Below are 15,333 nucleotides of genomic sequence, written 5' to 3' on the forward strand. Positions count from 1 at the left end.
TCTCATAATAAACAAGTGAAAAGTTTGCCTCATAAATAAACCACCAAAAAATAAAGCCAACTCAGACACTCTAGCCTTACCCCAAGCACTAAAACAAAGCAATAAATCTGACGCACTTTGTGTTTAAACATATGCCTCGGCTATATTTTACCCAATCAGAACGAATAGCATGTTGCAATCTGAAGAAGCTGACTGTTGCTCACCTGAATCTGTAACTGAAACCACAGTGAACGACCTGTAATAATCACATTAGTTTCTTAATAACCTGTAGTACCTATCAAAGCCTCTAGGAGTCATTAAATCCCGAATGAAGAACTACAACACGTGACTGAATAGGCTATTTGAATGCACACTTGTAGAATGCCATCACTCATTAAATTAATAAAACCCACATTTAAAGTAATTCCTCAGTTATAAAGCATACTGAAGTGTTACATTTCACGATTATGACATCAAAGATAAGATAGCAAACAGGCAAGGGTTAAAACATTAATTTTATTCGTATAATTAACCCAACACTGCGTGTTGATGCTCATTTGTACTGACTGTTCATAGCTTCGACTACAGCCGTAAGAAACTTCTGCCAGATTGCTTGGACCTGAGGGCCCAAGTTGCTCTTGAGTTTGCAGGCGACGCTAATGGTGATGCAGTCTGCCAACAGCTGCGGATAAAACGAAAGCATAATGAATCCGGTCTGTCCGGATGTATGTATCACTTAAACAATTTGTAACTTTAGATGAAGGATATGTATTGCCTACTCTGAAGTTATCAGGATCTACGTTGAGGTTTTCATAGTGCATCCTGCTCAGATCAGCGTACGCCTCTTTCATGTTGTCCATGTTCTTCACCCCTATGTCCAAAGCTTTCAGCAAGACCTTCCCATGGGCGGCGACTTTGGCGTTACTCAAAATTGCAGTGGTTGTGAAGATATCTCCAAACAGACCGAAATAGCGCTCGGTCCAGGGGTAGACAATCAGAACTCTGTCAATATGAGAAGTGTGAAACTGGCAATTGCATCACGCAAACACATAACTATGAAAACACAACTGACAACTGGGAAAAAACGTAAGAATGTAACCATCCATATGGGTGCCAAAGGAAATGGAAGTAATTTTCAAGCAATGGAATCTGCTTTGAGATGGGCTGTGACTGGTGCTGAAATGCCCCGAATGAATGAAAGGCATGTAAATAACCTAAATAACCTTTGAAAATGAATTTCTTTAATATTTCTGCTTCCCTTTGGAACAAAAATAAAATTCCCTGTTATTTACTTTCATTTAAGGGAGATCTTATCTTCACAAGCAAGGCACTATTATTTAGCTGGAGGTGACAAAAACAGTCAGATAAATAACACTTTATAGATACTTAAATAGGTAACCTATCTGTACTGCAAATCTACTCATTTACATATTGAGCAAAATAAACATAAATCAAACATTTCTACGCCACCAGGTCGATCTAAAAGCAAACAACCACCTTCCACCTCACTAAATTGTGTGCTTTAAAGACGAATAACTAAAAATCTAACTCTACCTTGCCAACACTTGCGGTCCAATCTCATCAATGTCAACTTTTTCCCAAACTGATCTGACAGTGCGGCGCTCCTCGTCTGTCCACTTGACCATGGCGCCATATAATCAATAAACAGTCGGTCTCTTAAGCGGGCCCCCCTCACATTAAACCAATTAGTGTACAAAACACATCGAGATATTTAGGGAAGCTGTATAATGTCTTCAAACATGAAGTTTGCCCCCGTCTTGTTTGTAGCAAGCTGCCACCAGCTGCTAAGTTTAGATTGTGCCATAAACTGTCTTTATCTGGGCTTTCAGACTTACCCCGCCCAAATAAATGATCCGAACGACAATACTGCAATTGCCATCATGCACAGTTTTTTCATTAGTGTTTTGGCACCAAATGACCTAATTCATTTGAAGTTTTAAGAGCAAAAACTAACGGATTATGACTTTTTTCTCTGATTTTATTACCTCTTATCAACTGGATCTTAAGAACCTAATTGTGGTTGGAATAACATTTGTCCTCGCTTTGCTGAATTTGTTAGTTGAGTTATTTTCTTTGAATAAATTGTGAATGATCGGGCATAACGTCTTTAAATATCGATGATATTCAATCTAAAATTTGTAAAAGCCTGAGAATCGGTAACAAAAAGGCCTGATTTACTTATAAGGCCCTCTATTTTTTTATGGCGCTTGATTAATTTTCTATGCAAGAAGCTTCCAGGTCCTGTAGATTCCTTGACGTATTAACATGATCTAATAGCTTGGCGTCTTCCGTGGATTGTATCACATTCTTACCAGAGAGCCCCATGAGTGCATGGAATTGTGGCCACATCAATAGCTTGATTTTTGGATTTTTGGATGACAGTAACGAGGAAGTGCGCTCCATGAGCAGATTCCACCTTGACAAAAGCCAATTATGATGACGTACTGCTGTCATCAAGCCATCTACTGTATGTTTATTGAATTCCCTGCATGGCTTACACACTTCTCTAAATCAAAAATCCACCTCCATGGTTCTGGACTATACTTTTCCTGATTGGCTGACTCCTTTCTAACTCCAAATGTAGTTTTTATAGAACCAACTATTACGTTATCGTCGCCTTCAACATATTGTATGTGTTGTCTTGTAAATGATAGTACCATGTCCATTTTTACCTCAATGTCCCCTTGTTGCATTTACAAAAAGCTACACCATAGTTTTCCTTAAAACTCTGACTGAAATCTGAATCTACTTTGTCAACATCAAATTAATTTAATTAAAGATTGGCAATACTTACATCAGTTTACAAAAGACTATGTCTGGTACTTGGCAATTAAAACGGTTTTACTTAATCTAAAAATCAAACATTAATCAACAATTATTAAAACTTTTAAAGTAAAATACATAGAGTCTTGCATATTTCAATTTTTAATTGGTTTGATGGCAACAACTGGCAGTTATTGAATGATAACTTGGATGAGTGCTGCGCTGCTGTCACTCCTGGTCTTTAGTGGTACTGTCTGCCCAGGGCAGAAACGACCACAGCCAGGAACTTCTGCCAGGCCTCCTGGAAACCAGCAGTGAAAACGCTGGGGCCAAACTTGGCGGCCACAACCACGGAGATGCACTCAGCAAGAAGCTGAAACGAAGTAAGGAAAATGATAAAGTTGCACCTGCCTGTTTAATCGAATCAATCAGGGTATAAGTTGTAACATACCCTGAAGTTATCGGGATCCACATGGAGCTTCTCTGAGTGCATAGTGCTCAGTTTGGCGTAGGCATTCTTGATGTTGTCCATGTTCTTCACAGCATTCTCCAGCCCAGCCATTACTGTCTTTCCATGCTGGGCCACCTTAGGATTTCCGAGGATGGCAGCGTTGTTGGACAGGTTGCCGAATGACCCAAAGTGTCTCTGAGTCCACGGATACACAATAAGGAGCCTGGATGGACGAGAATCATAATCATTTATGCGTGTAATATCAATATTGGCATTAGTGATAATAATTTTATCTACTGAAAGGAGTTAATTAATTACCTGATCAGAGCCTGGGATCCAATTTCCCCAACGTCAATTTTTGACCACAGAGAGGTGATTGCGCTTCGCTCGAAATCTGTCCACTCCACCATGGTGACGGTGTAGCAGCCTCTCCGCGCTTTTCTGAAATAGCTTTCCTGGTCTTTGAATTTAGATGTTTATGACGGCAGTATTTATTCATTTCAAATCGCTCCATACCGCAGATCCATTGGATTCTGATTGGACAGGTTCCATTCGCGATTTAATGACATCATATACGTCAAGCATTGCGCGTTTTACTCTTGCAATTTGGCAACGTTTAGGGCAGTCAAGTGATGTGTCCTCAGTTGGCTAAGTATTTCCCTCCTTCGCCAGGTCGATAATGTCTTTTACTGTTATTTTGCGCGTGTTTGTCTCAAATTATGTTAAAGTAATCATATAGTTGAACCAACACCATCACAGAGGTCATTTAACTGTGGGATCACTTTGGAAAATGCGGTCTTAAGACACAAGAATTATCTTCCTATTAACATCTTACAATCATCTTCCCACAAATAATTTGACAAATAGGATAAAATTGCCCTTCAGTTGAACAATACAGTGTTTGATTTACAATGATAGAAATAATCAATCAATTCATGATTCTTGCGAAACGTTGTGAATTTTTACAGAACTAAAGGTTTGAACACATATTACTCATTTTGAATGAGAAGGTGTGTCCAAAGTTTTGACCAGTGTATTTTGTCACTTTTTTCCCCAACAAAATAGCTAATGACGTATAAACAGTCCTTTTCAAGTGTGGAATAACTGACAAACTTGTCAATTGTAGATTTCCCCCCCTTCGACAAGAAAGCCTCCAGTATTTCTTGTAACTAACTGTCATTTACGTAGCATTTACGTGTTATATGAGGTGTGGTACTTTTATCAACAACAAAAAAAAGTCTGTCAGTTTCGTTATCAGACGTTTGGAATTGATACTTTGGCATGGTGCCGTTTAATTTGAAATTAAAGCACCGTGACACAACAACTCAAGCTGCTTTTTTGATATATCCTCACTTTTCGGCTAACTTAAACTCAGCCATGAGTCTCTGCAAAAGGATACGAAACTGGTGAGATTTTTGGGCCAAAGCAGAGGGCAAGGCAGACAAATTGGGTGCTGAAACCGTAATCATGTATGATGACATGCACATTGATATACATTAGTTAATGTTGCATTTTACATTAATTCTGATTACATTCCTTTAGAATGTTGGTCGTCTACCCTCAGACCAAGATTTATTTTGCGCACTGGGGAGATCTGAGTCAGAACATAGATAGTCCTGTCGATCATTTGAGCACCCTCGGAGAGCTTCATGTCTTTAAGCTCCGAGTGGATCATGCCAACTTTAAGGTAACAAAAAATCAGGAGGGTTTTTGAATTGTTAAGAATAATGTTAGAGAAGCTTATTTTGTTTATATTTTGATGTGAACTTCAAATGTAGATGACAAATTGAAAGATTGGATAATCACATTTGCATAATGCACCTTCAGAAAAGGCAGCTCTGAGTCTTCTGGAGAGTTATTTTCAATGTTTAGAGGACCTTCCTTTTGGAAACTAAGTTTAAAGCAGAATTTCCGTGACCCATCATTTTCACATCTTTCCGGAGCTGCTCTACAAAATCAGTTCTAGACTCTCGTTCAACTGTTTCTTTGAAAAAAAAAGGTTTTTTTTCGTCTTCGTTGGCGCTGGTGGTTCTTTACTTGCAGACATGTAAACATTTTGCCTTGATGGGATATCCTGGGATTTCAGGAGAAGGTTTCCAGGGGTGCTCTGCATCTGTATCCATATTTGAGTGTACCTGTGCTCAATTAGTCTTCCAAAACATGTCACTGAGTATCCCCATAGAAAGATGCTGCCATCACCATGTTGACGTCAGGGATGGCTTGCTGTGTCTGCTCTTTTTTACACATTCTGTTTGGAACTGTGGAAAAAAAGCAAAAAATACCCCTAAAATGTTTAATGGTTCTAACTTGTATAGATGCACTTGACTTAAAATAATTAATTGAATAAAATATGTGATTTATTAATTTATTCATTGATGCATTCATTTAAATAGTAAATAGCTATAATTTAAGGTATGACTGTCAACGACGGTATAGTTTAGACTTTGAAGCACTATGAAAGTTGCTAAAATGTTCCACCATAGGCTCAGTAACTGAACAGTGTAATTTAGCTTGATGAAATTCTCATCAATTCTCAATTCTACTCAATCCAACATGTAGCCAAAGTCCGCCTTTCTATTTCTGTTCATTTCTACTTATTTCAACTCAGATATATCTCAAACTGGATAAAAATAATGGCTTAATATTATAATGATAAGATCATAATATGATCATGTACAAAGAATAACTGCTTAATAAAAATGCTCGTGACTGGATGCAAACTGATCAGAAATATGTTCCACTGTGGGAGGCTGTGGCGGTGGAGGCTCATTGAATGGAGGTGAGCATGCATGATTCAGCAAAAGACTTGCTGAATCAAACTGGGGAGTTTGACTGTTTTTCAGAAACTAATAAATTTCAGTCTCATTATGTCAGACAGCAAACTGTTGTTACTTAAGCTTGTTGGCTAACTGTGTATGGGACTAAACAAACATTTTTATGATCCATACAGGAATTTATCAGCTATGAGCCAAAAGGTGAACTGAATGTGTTTTCTACACTTTATCTAACAGGAGACTTACTGTCTCAGACTTCGAAAACCATTGGTTCGTTGTATAGAAATTACTCAGAAAGCTGAAATAGCCCCCTAAACATATGTTGGGCCACTTTAAGCACGCTCAACAATCAAATTAAATTTAATAAAAAACAATGTCAGCATGGTCATAAATTCAATAATTTGATCCTACTTTATGTAGTGCCCTGCAATCAATGCTGTGATAACAAGCTATAAATCATCAACTGCAGCTCCACCTGCTGGTGATTTCTGGGTGCACCACAACAGTCAGCTATGTACGACCAAAATGAAAAAGATCAAATAATCATTTACCGGCAAAACAATGTAATTCTTCGGAGAAGTACTTGATTAGTTTATCTTTACTGCATTCCCACAGTGTCCCTGTCAGCACCGTGCTGCAGAGCCCTCCGAGGTGCTGGATGGCATTCAGAGGCTACTCACAAGCAGGATGATCAGGACCCTGGAGAGCGCCAAGAAGCACAGTCCTGACAAAAAGGATCAGTAACAACATTTGCACCGGAAAATATTCTGGATTTTGTAACAATCCAGTTTTCGTTACACTAGAAAACAATGAAATGGCCTGTAAGCTTGGGGAGACGCTGATGACAAAGTTTCACGAGAAACGTGTCAAAGCGGTGTCATCACGAAGGTAACGTTTTGTTCTTTTGTAAGCTTGTAAGCATATATCTGTCCACATTTAAGCATAACCATGTTTTAATCATAACCAGATTTGTATCAATATCTAATGATGCCGTTTTTATATCTTCCCCCAACCAACCGTGATTGACAGCTAAATTGGACAACAATGGGACTCGAATAGGACTTCCACGCTCGACAGCACACATCTTTCGGCCACCATTGACCTTTCCTACGTCCCTCTTTGATCTTTGAAGTTGTGGAGTATCATGTATGTTTAAGTTTCACGAAATTAAAAATATAAATGGGTTATAATTTGCAAAGGAAAACATGTACCTGCATGTGACGGTTTGGGGTACTGAATATGTCATTTTACCATTTTTGAGCAGCTGTGGCAGTCTCAGTAATTCAAGGCATATGAGTGTTACGGTTTTGAAAAAAAAACAGCCTTAAGTATTGAACGATTTCGTTCAGTTTTGGGTTTTTTGAGCCTTTATTGATATTCTGCTACATTTAACTGTGGACCAATGTCGCTATTTCACATTCAGGTTGAGTCTGACGCTACCTTCACTCTTAGGAAATGCGCTGGTTTGAGTTCAATCGTGCTTCATATAATCACTTAAGCTACTTGGTACACGACCGTGAATGCCATGGCATATTTTTTTACATGGTTTGTTGTCGTTTAGCGTTTGCTGTTTTAACAGAATACATTTTTGCACCAAGTTGCACTCACTGTTAGAACTTTGCTTCCAAGAAACATTCTATCTACGTTCTTTTCACACAAACGAAGTCATTATATGTTATTAGATGCTGAGTTTCAGTGAAGGTTTGTTTCATACAACTTAGAAATGTTTGTGTCTTCTTGAGTTTAAAATTCTTTTGATTCATCCCTGAGTGCTGTTGGGTAGACAACACGACGTTTTGGACATGAATAAAACTGAATAAATAATTAATAAAAAATTAATTAAACAAAGAGTAAGACAACGTTTTCACTGTATACGCATTTATTCTTCACACGCGAGTGATCATGCTGCTGTGTCCTTCAGCTTCTGTTTATCGGTACTTCTCAGCCAGAGCCAGAGCCAGAGAAGCCAGGAACTTATCCATGGACACATGGACCTCAGGGGTGAAGTCATTGGGGAACATGATGGCCATGACAACAAGGATGTTGTGGGAGAGAATCTGAGAAAGATGAATTATCAGACAGATGTCATGAATGCAGATCATGCACGTCATGTCGTACATGATGGATTTGTACCAAAAATGTTTGGATTGTTTAAACCGTACTTAATATAGAAAACAAGCCTGCATTCGTGACAGTTTGGTTTCTACAGTTATTCCAGAGAGTTTTCAAGTGACAGTTAGGAAAACATCAGTTACTGGAGTCATAACTTTACCTTAAAGTTGGCAGGGTCCACTCGCAGAGTGAAGGCGTGCAGCTCACTCAGGTTAAGGAGGCCAGCAGTCAAGTTGTCGAGTTTGGTCACTGCATCAGCAACTCCACCCATCACAGTAATTCCGTGCTTCCTCACCGAGGGAGAATCGGGGCCCAGGTCCTTCCAGTGGGAGAAGTAGGTCTTGGTTTGTGGGTATACTATCAGCATCCTGGGCAAAACGTGACAGTGGGTGAGTATGTAAATATAAACTAATAAATCGGTCAAAGTTAAGACTTTTAGTAAATTTTCAGTCTTTTACCTTGCCAGAGCATCCTTGCCGATGTCCTCAGCCTTGGCGGACACCTTAGCCCAGAAAGCCCTGACGGTGTCCTTGTCTTTGGCAGTAAGGCTAGTCATGTTGTCTCTGATTGTGAGTTTAGAACTGTGATCAGTGAAGGGTTTTATGTCTGAGACAGAGCATAGGCACACCCAGAACCGCCCCCGAGATAATAGATATGATGTTGCTAAAGTCATACTGTATCCGTAGCAGAAACAAAATTCTTTCGACTCTGGAGCTGATTTTCAAAAGGTATATATAAAGTAAAGCAATGTTAGACCAATCAGATGACAGGAATGATTCCTCAACAAAATGCTCTATCACTTTCCAAAAATGAAGGGTATAAATAATAGTGTTGATTCTAGTGATGCTATGAAAATCACGTCGGGGATTTTATCTGAATAAAAAGCATTAAACATTTTCTACTGGCGGTTTAATAGCTGACAAACAAACAAACACACACACACACACACACACACGCACACACACACACACAATGGAAGGTTTGGGTTTAGATAAGGTATCACAAAACAGCAGAGTTGAGCTAAAATTAGGTCACATGTTCAAGCAGGATAACAAAGCTCCAACCAGCGCCTTAAAGACCTTCTCAGCTTAACTTGATATTGAAATTTAGGCAGCTTCCTTAATTTATTTTTATTTGTGATCATTCACCTTGCTGCAGAGGAAGTTGATCAGTTTTTGCTTCCTAAAATAATAATAAGCCACAAAGGAAAAAATAACTCTCGTTATTTTCTCGTTAACATCATAGATATAGGCTCTTGTCTTATCAGTGGTCCAGTGGCATCATCTTCCTGTCCATCCCACCGCGCTATCAGTCATGTTTCCTTTAAAGATCGCATCTTGTGCCGAACGGGTGAGCACCACATACAGAAAAAGGAAGAGCTAGAAAAATGGTCAAATGGATAGTTGAGGATGGATGAGGACATCGTACGTCCCGTGCGGCTCTCAAGGCATCCATGCCATTTTGCATAGAGATCCTTATCTCCTTGGAAAGTGCAACTCTTCAATTAGTACCTAACAAGTGATATGCTTCATCGGCTGTCTCTCTAGATCTGTCTGACTCTGTTTTTGGCTGCGTTGGAAACCTCTACAGTACTGCTATCACTCTAAGAAATTATTCAGGAGGTTAGTTAGTATGACTTAAAAACATGAGGTTTTTCAGCCTAAAAAATATAATTTGATGTCCATTGTTTTATTAAGTTAACTTAATAACAAGAAGTTGATCAAAATTAAAAGTGAAGAAAGATGTCTTTACTCAGAAATAAATTGATTTTGGATAAGCATTTCTGCCTTCTCTTAACAAAGAAAAGTATTAAGTTAATGAAACTTAATATTGTATTATAATATCAAGTTTGTGCAGCTTCCTATTACGTATGCATGTATTAAAGCAGAGAACGTGACCAATGGCCATTTTATGCTGCCAGACTGCACCAGCAACAGCCAGAGGCCGCAAGGAGTGAAGGTCAGGGTTTGATTCAATATACTTGGTGAGTAAACATTTTTTTATTTTCTTAATCTTATGTGCAACTGCAAGTAACTATCAGCCCTCAGTCAAGTTACACAACACTAAAATTGAAATGTCCGCAGCGTGCTTTGTCCTAAGTTTTTCGCTAGCTCGTTCATGTCTTCAAAGTAACTTTGTGAAATTCAACATTTTTTCGTTGTCACAATCGAGATCTTTTTTGTGGAAAAATGCTGCAATCAGTTTTCCTCTGAATCTCCAGAAAGATTGTATGGCTTCAAAAAAGTTGCTCGACCTGCCACCAGCATAGGGGTGAGTATATGGCAGATTTTTCATTGAAATGGAACAATTCTTTAAGTGATGTGTTTTCTTCTTCTTCTTCGGATCATTCTTCAGGACCATGACATACGCATGAAGTTGGTTACAATAAATACATTTTGACAGTAAAACTGGAATTGCCATGTCTAATTTATTCTGACTTAAGTGAAATAAGTTACTTATACTCAATAAAATTGAGGTAACAATTTGTATGGACTTTTCCGAGTAGAGGGAAAGTAAAATAAAGGAGTTATAGCCACTTAAATAGAGTAATTTGACCACTTATTAACACTAAAACTTTGATATAAGAATTGATTTGGTTCAACATAATTAAGCTTGTAGAGGACAAAACAAATCATGTTGGTCCTACTAAACTAATTGAGTTAGCCCAGCTATAAAAGTCTCATGGGAAATACTCATTAATGACTTAGTTGGAATTACTAAAAAAGATAAAGGCAAATTGTTACAACAATTTTTTTTAAAGTTGAGCCAGTGTTTTTTAGTGTCAAATCAACCCCCACGGTTGAAGTTCAAGAAAAGGTTGTCCTCAGCTGTGAAGAACATCAACAACTTCAAGAGTGCATGCAATGAACTGAGCTTACACTCCGAGCAGACAAACTTTATAGAACTCAGACTCAGTTGGACTGATTCTGACATTCATGTTTAATGATCAAAGCGCCAAATCTTCTTGTCATTGTTTGTTGTGTTGAAGCTCCTCACCTGCTGCCTGGCAAGTTTGGTTGCCACTCAGATTGGTCAATATTTCCCAGCTGACGTCAGGGCCTTCTTGTTTAGAAGTTCCTGGCTGTGGTGGTATCCTGCTTGAGAAAGCAGTACCAGCAGCTTCAGCAGAGGATTTTCTTTACCACCAAAAGTAAATAAAATCATAAGTCAAACATATTGTCTGTCCCTGGTTATTGTGATAATTTATGGAAGGATAACGCATAAAAAAAGAAGAATACGATATAAATCCAAATAAAGAAAAGCAAAAACAGCAAAGAAAGAAAGAAAGAGATTGCTTGCTGTCGTTTCGTGTCTAAATGAGAGCAATCCGTTTTAAGACGACAGCAGCTCACCTGGACCTGAACCTGATTGCTTGCCTGGAGTTCCCACAGACTGATGATGTAGGGTACATTAGATAAACCGACCGTTCAATTAGAAGCTCTTCAGATTTTGTCTTAACACACATGAAAATAGCTAATCAGTATAGTTAGTCAGAAACACACACAAAAAAAGAGAAAACAGAGGATCTTAAAAACAATATTAAAACGCAAACCACGATGAAGGCGTTTTCCAACTTGTACATATAATATTTGATTATTGTTGCTGGTTTAAGTGAACAGTGACAGCATTCGTCTTTTTCCTTTTATTTTCATTGCTGTTACTATCATTATTAATATTTCGATCGTGGCTCACATGTGTCGCGTGCTACTCATATAGTGACAGGATTTTTTTAAAATCAGGTTCAGCCTTTCCGGTTTATTCACATTGATATTCTCATTTAAATGTTTTGATTTACTTTGTTATAATGTCATAAATATCTGAATTTCCATTAGAAATAAAAAAGTTAAATGTCGGGAAACTACAATATGCTGGCTCCGTTATGGAGTGTCAACAGTTACTTGGAATGATTTGGGATAAAACTTGGAACCGTAAAGGAACATGATGTAGCCAAAGTTTTTTCCAAGACTATACAAGTCTTCAACAGCTCAGGGATTTTCAAATGTTAGACATCAGAATGAACTAAAAGAACCAACAAGTTTTGCATTGATGCGTTTATTTGTCATATGCAGAGTAAAAATCATGCATTTTCATTTTTTTTCCTCTCCTGCTGTTTATCGGTACTTCTCAGCCAGAGCCAGAGCCAGAGAAGCCAGGAACTTATCCATGGACACGTGGACCTCAGGGGTGAAGTCGTTGGGGAACATGATGGCCATGACAACAAGGATGTTGTGGGAGAGAATCTGAGAAAAATGCATAATCAGACCAATGTTATGTTTGCAAACGTTCGCTCTCTGCCTGACCCTCCATCCTACATCCCACTACTCAACATAACACTGTTCCGCTCACTGCGATTTGGACTGTACTCATATTTAGAACGAAGGTATCTATAATTATGATTACAGTTCAAATCGCAGTGAGCGGAACAGTATGTTGTAGTTAAAGTCTTTCATAAGGTAAAATAGCCAGTGACAACTACAAGTCTGGAAATGTGATGATGTGGCACAGATTGAAAGGAAATTAACTTAAAAGCTTTGGATCTTCACCTTAAAGTTGGCAGGGTCCACTCGCAGAGTGAAGGCGTGCAGCTCACTCAGGTTAAGGAGGCCAGCAGTCAAGTTGTCGAGTTTGGTCACTGCATCAGCAACTCCACCCATCACAGTAATTCCGTGCTTCCTCACCGAGGGAGAATCGGGCCCCAGGTCCTTCCAGTGGGAGAAGTAGGTCTTGGTTTGTGGGTATACAATCAGCATCCTGGATAAAATAATGAAAATGAGTGAGTGGCTAAATGTAAAAAACAAACTAGTCAAAGTTAAGAGTTTTAGTCTGATTCTTGTTTTTACCTTGCCAGAGCATCCTTGCCGATGTCCTCAGCCTTGGCGGACACCTTAGCCCAGAAAGTCCTGACGGTCTCCTTGTCTTTGGCAGTAAGGCTAGTCATGTTGTCTCTGATTGTTAGTTGAGTACAATAAGCTGTAAAGACCGTGAGGGTTTTATGTCTGAGACAGAACACAGGCACACCCAGAACCGCCCCCAAGATAATAGATGGGAGGCGGTCCAAGCGAAGCGATGCAGTGAGTTTGAGATAAGCAAAACTTTCACGCAGTGGCTCTGCATCTGTTTTTAGCTACACATCAAAACTCATCGTTTGTACACTGAAATTTAGCAACCATATATTAATTTGTTTTATTATTAGAATAATTCATATGTTAGAACATAGCAGAAAAATCAATTTTAAACTGCTTGCACAGGAAAACGAGATCCTTCGTCTATTCCTCCAAAACAAAATATTCACTTTCTAAAAGAGAAAGAAATAATAGAGTTGGTGTAAATGCCTGAATTCAGTTTTTGTTCACGTCAGGCATGACCTTTTTTCATCAAAACAAAATATATAAACCTGAAAAGGACACTTATCAAACCAGATTTTAAATCTAGGCTCTGCAACCAAGCAATATTACTAGATTTATTTGGACACCTTCCAGAATAAGTCATTTCTGCCTTCCCTGCCAATAACATGTTGCATTTCAAAGTCTTATCTGAGCCATTACACAGTAGCTCCAAGGGTGGGTCTTTACACATGGCGAAAAGATAACTCTTGTTCTCGGTCAGCTGATCGTGTTGTGCTTTTAAGATGTAATCACATGTGTTTGACCTCTGGATACAGTCTGACGACATGAACACATAAATTGAACAGAAATAAAACTCTCTATCTACTATTTTGGCAAATCTCCACACAGGTGCATAGTTGAGTATGTTCTCTTCACTAAGACTCTACAGGAGAAATTCATGAACTTTCCCAGCTGACTATTTACATATAAACAGTTATCTTTTGTATGACAAGTTGACTGAAATTTCATACTTGAACATAGAAATAAGGTAGTACCTGAATAGATATACACAACAAAAAAACAACATTTTCCCAATAGTTATCTGAATATAAGGAAAGGCCACAATGATAATTCCTGTTTCATTTTTCTGAAATGCTTGTCTAAAGTTCTTACTGAGAGGATTTTGGATATTTCTGTTCTTTACTCTATAAATCAGGAAGTACTGTCATTTGCCTTAAGATTTCTATCATAACCTGAATAAAATCTTAAATAATTGAGGCTATGAATGAGACATGAACAAACAAGCAATAAAGTCGGAAAGACATGTTTTAGTTTAAGACACAATGTAAAACACACATGTCAAAAGTTGAACTAAAAATCTATCACCATGAAACTTCAGAAGCTGACTGATTGACCTACATACATGTAATATTTGTCCGAATGAAAACTTGACTCCTTGAACACCAACAAGTGCACAAAAATGCATACATACATAGAAACACCATCAGTTTAACCTTCAATTGTGTAAACTTATAACATTATTCAAAATCACTGTATGAATTCTCAAATAAATGAGAATGAACATGTTATTGGATATAAATACTGGTTGAGTAATGTCATTTAACTGAAATGCTGCATGATGCCAGACAGCCTGGTTGTGATCATTCATTTTAACGCATCGAAGATAAATCTTCACAGGCCATTTGGATTAGATTTTGACTATGTTATTCTGTACTGTATAGTTAAGCAGATAATGTATTTTCTCCTGTATAAATCTAATGGAATAAAATATTTTGACAGATATTCTGGAGATGACAGGGACATTTCCACCACCATCTGCCATGTTGGATTCACGATGGAACATTTTAGTTTTAACAAATAATGTGGACATTAATCGTACAGACATACAGAGAACTACTACTTTTTTCTTCAAATAATGCGGTTTTCCCAGAAATCTGACCAACTTTTATGTGTGGTGTACACACTGCATGAAAGGCTTACTTGAATATATTCTGCATGAATAAACCAGGATGCTAGTTAGAACCAATATGTCCTTTTTGGTTTGTTTTTTCCTTTTCGTGGTAATGACAGAATTTTAAAAAAGTGAAGCAACACGTTTAATCTGCTTTCTTTCCAGACTGTTTAACAGAGCTTAAGGCATGACTTGCCACCTTGGGCAGACAATGAAGCTCATTTTAGAAAAATAATTGACCTATTGCAGACAAACTGAAACATACCGAGGTTGAATGTAAGAGTTTGTGAGAGGTGTGGTGGTGGTGGTGGGGGTGGTGGTCAGTGAAAGCGAGTGTAATTCTTACAAGGTGAAAAAAAGAAAAACAGCTGGCTCACTTCTCAATGACTGGCAGGCATCTTTGGTCTCAAACATGACGCAACTGTTAAGGTGTAC

General features: G+C 38.2%; 4 protein-coding genes across 4 annotated transcripts; all 4 read right to left on the bottom strand.

The window, feature by feature from the left end:
- Nucleotides 1–476: 476 nt before the first annotated feature.
- Nucleotides 477–1,799, bottom strand: LOC140272723 (hemoglobin cathodic subunit beta-like). Its single transcript, XM_072368130.1, has 3 exons — nucleotides 1,534–1,799; nucleotides 759–981; nucleotides 477–661 (listed from the first exon to the last, which is right to left on the bottom strand). Exons 1-3 carry the CDS (start codon nucleotides 1,623–1,625, stop codon nucleotides 533–535), a joined length of 444 nt encoding a protein of 147 aa, XP_072224231.1. The 5' UTR covers nucleotides 1,626–1,799; the 3' UTR covers nucleotides 477–532.
- A 1,174-nt stretch (nucleotides 1,800–2,973) lies between these two features.
- Nucleotides 2,974–3,624, bottom strand: LOC140273897 (hemoglobin subunit beta-A-like). The gene is made up of 3 exons (XM_072369567.1): nucleotides 3,533–3,624; nucleotides 3,215–3,437; nucleotides 2,974–3,136 (listed from the first exon to the last, which is right to left on the bottom strand). The coding sequence occupies exons 1-3, from the start codon at nucleotides 3,622–3,624 to the stop codon at nucleotides 3,005–3,007; spliced, it is 447 nt and encodes a 148-aa protein (XP_072225668.1). The 3' UTR covers nucleotides 2,974–3,004.
- Nucleotides 3,625–7,850: 4,226 nt separating this feature from the next.
- LOC140273748 (hemoglobin embryonic subunit alpha) lies at nucleotides 7,851–8,676 on the bottom strand. Its single transcript, XM_072369402.1, has 3 exons — nucleotides 8,559–8,676; nucleotides 8,261–8,468; nucleotides 7,851–8,045 (listed from the first exon to the last, which is right to left on the bottom strand). Exons 1-3 carry the CDS (start codon nucleotides 8,654–8,656, stop codon nucleotides 7,917–7,919), a joined length of 435 nt encoding a protein of 144 aa, XP_072225503.1. The 5' UTR covers nucleotides 8,657–8,676; the 3' UTR covers nucleotides 7,851–7,916.
- A 3,461-nt stretch (nucleotides 8,677–12,137) lies between these two features.
- LOC140273742 (hemoglobin embryonic subunit alpha-like) lies at nucleotides 12,138–13,192 on the bottom strand. The gene is made up of 3 exons (XM_072369396.1): nucleotides 12,942–13,192; nucleotides 12,645–12,852; nucleotides 12,138–12,341 (listed from the first exon to the last, which is right to left on the bottom strand). Exons 1-3 carry the CDS (start codon nucleotides 13,037–13,039, stop codon nucleotides 12,213–12,215), a joined length of 435 nt encoding a protein of 144 aa, XP_072225497.1. The 5' UTR covers nucleotides 13,040–13,192; the 3' UTR covers nucleotides 12,138–12,212.
- Nucleotides 13,193–15,333: the final 2,141 nt, after the last annotated feature.

This window comes from Leuresthes tenuis, unplaced genomic scaffold, assembly GCF_036924035.1.
Source record: "Leuresthes tenuis unplaced genomic scaffold, fLeuTen1.0.hap1 SCAF_17, whole genome shotgun sequence".
Lineage (NCBI taxonomy): Eukaryota > Metazoa > Chordata > Actinopteri > Atheriniformes > Atherinopsidae > Leuresthes > Leuresthes tenuis.